General features: G+C 46.9%; 2 protein-coding genes across 7 annotated transcripts in view; both read right to left on the bottom strand.

Annotated features, from left to right (window-relative positions):
• LOC113204108 (UDP-glycosyltransferase UGT5-like) overlaps positions 1-1098 on the bottom strand; it is a 34393-nt gene that overhangs the window by 10495 nt on the left and 22800 nt on the right. The window contains exon 6 of one of the 4 annotated variants that reach the window (XM_052271263.1): positions 671-997. The exons of the other annotated variants lie outside the window; for them this stretch is intronic. Coding sequence (XP_052127223.1) covers positions 925-997 — 73 coding nt within the window. The 3' untranslated portion in view covers positions 671-924. Of the gene's footprint in view, positions 1-670; positions 998-1098 lie in introns of those variants that run through there. 4 annotated transcript variants of the gene reach the window in all.
• The window catches only part of LOC113204101 (UDP-glycosyltransferase UGT5-like), an 18495-nt gene that overhangs the window by 14043 nt on the left and 3354 nt on the right, over positions 1-1098 (bottom strand). The window contains exon 1 of one of the 3 annotated variants that reach the window (XM_026419120.2): positions 69-190. The exons of the other annotated variants lie outside the window; for them this stretch is intronic. Coding sequence (XP_026274905.2) covers positions 69-182 — 114 coding nt within the window. The 5' untranslated portion in view covers positions 183-190. Of the gene's footprint in view, positions 1-68; positions 191-1098 lie in introns of those variants that run through there. 3 annotated transcript variants of the gene reach the window in all.

Genomic DNA, 1098 nt, shown 5'->3' with positions numbered 1-1098 from the left:
GTGTCGAAGGTCATGAGGGCGAGGATGCGCAGCGGCTTCCGAGCGGTGCCCGCCGCGGTCGTCTTGACCTCAGGTGCGGTCGACGAGACGCATTGCATGAGCAGGAGCGGAAGGAGCGAGGCGATCACGAGGACCGCGACGTTCTGTCGCGCGGCGGCGCGGGCCGGCGAGGCGTGCTGCATATCGGAAGCTGACGGCCTGACTGCTAGTCCGTTGTCTCTAGACGTTCGCTTGGTCTTGGCGGGTAAAGATTACATATGATTACACTCCTTTCTCACTGTACTTTGGCGTTTGGTGGGGGATAAGAGAGTGAAACGCTATGACCTACCTCAGACTAAAAATGTATAAGATTTTAACGATTCAAAAAATGTTTTTTTGTGTGTGTGTGTTTTTTTAAATGTGTTTTTGCCAACAAACGTCGAGTTGGAATGGCACAACGAATATGCTATATGTGTCTGTTTTATTATAGAAAAAGTTTTATTTTGTTGTTTTGTTTGTTTGTTTGTTTTTTGACTCTTTGTGTGTTTGTCTGCCTGTCCGGACGATAACTCGAGAACGAATTGAGATAGCGATCTAGGAATTGCAGGGTCGTTTTGTATCATAAAAAGACAGATCGAGTTCGAAGATGATCATTCTACCCCGAAAATTGACTTTATAAAAAATCAAAAACCACAGGTCGCAAAATGTATATTTTTTCAAATAATTTATTTGCGTTCCTTAGGGGTTACTCGTGAAAGTAGACCCCTTTGAACGAAAATTTCGTCCGTTGTGCTCTACCTCGTACCGCGTTTGGCTTCTAGGAGGCATTTCTTGACGAAAATAAGGTGAAAATGATCAAATGGTCTATTAAATCGTAAAAAGGGCCTTATATTGACCAGAAACTCTGGAACCCCTAACTTTCAAATCCTACGTAAAACCTCGCTTTTAGTCTTTCTTCGTGCTCTTCAAGGTGTCTTTGCGTTGCAGGCCACTGCTGCGGAAGACGTAGACGGCGCACCTGACCACCAAGAGGGCGACCAGGAGCACTGCCAGCACGGCAAGCGTGAGCAGGGCGGCGATGTCGAGCATCATGACCTGGTGCCAGTACAGGTCGCGAGC

The sequence above is a fragment of the Frankliniella occidentalis genome, unplaced genomic scaffold (genome assembly GCF_000697945.3).
Source record: "Frankliniella occidentalis isolate FOCC.00 unplaced genomic scaffold, Focc_3.1 Scaffold156, whole genome shotgun sequence".
NCBI lineage: Eukaryota > Metazoa > Arthropoda > Insecta > Thysanoptera > Thripidae > Frankliniella > Frankliniella occidentalis.
Note: the sequence above shows the minus strand (reverse complement) of the source record. Positions and strands in the feature narration are given on the sequence as shown.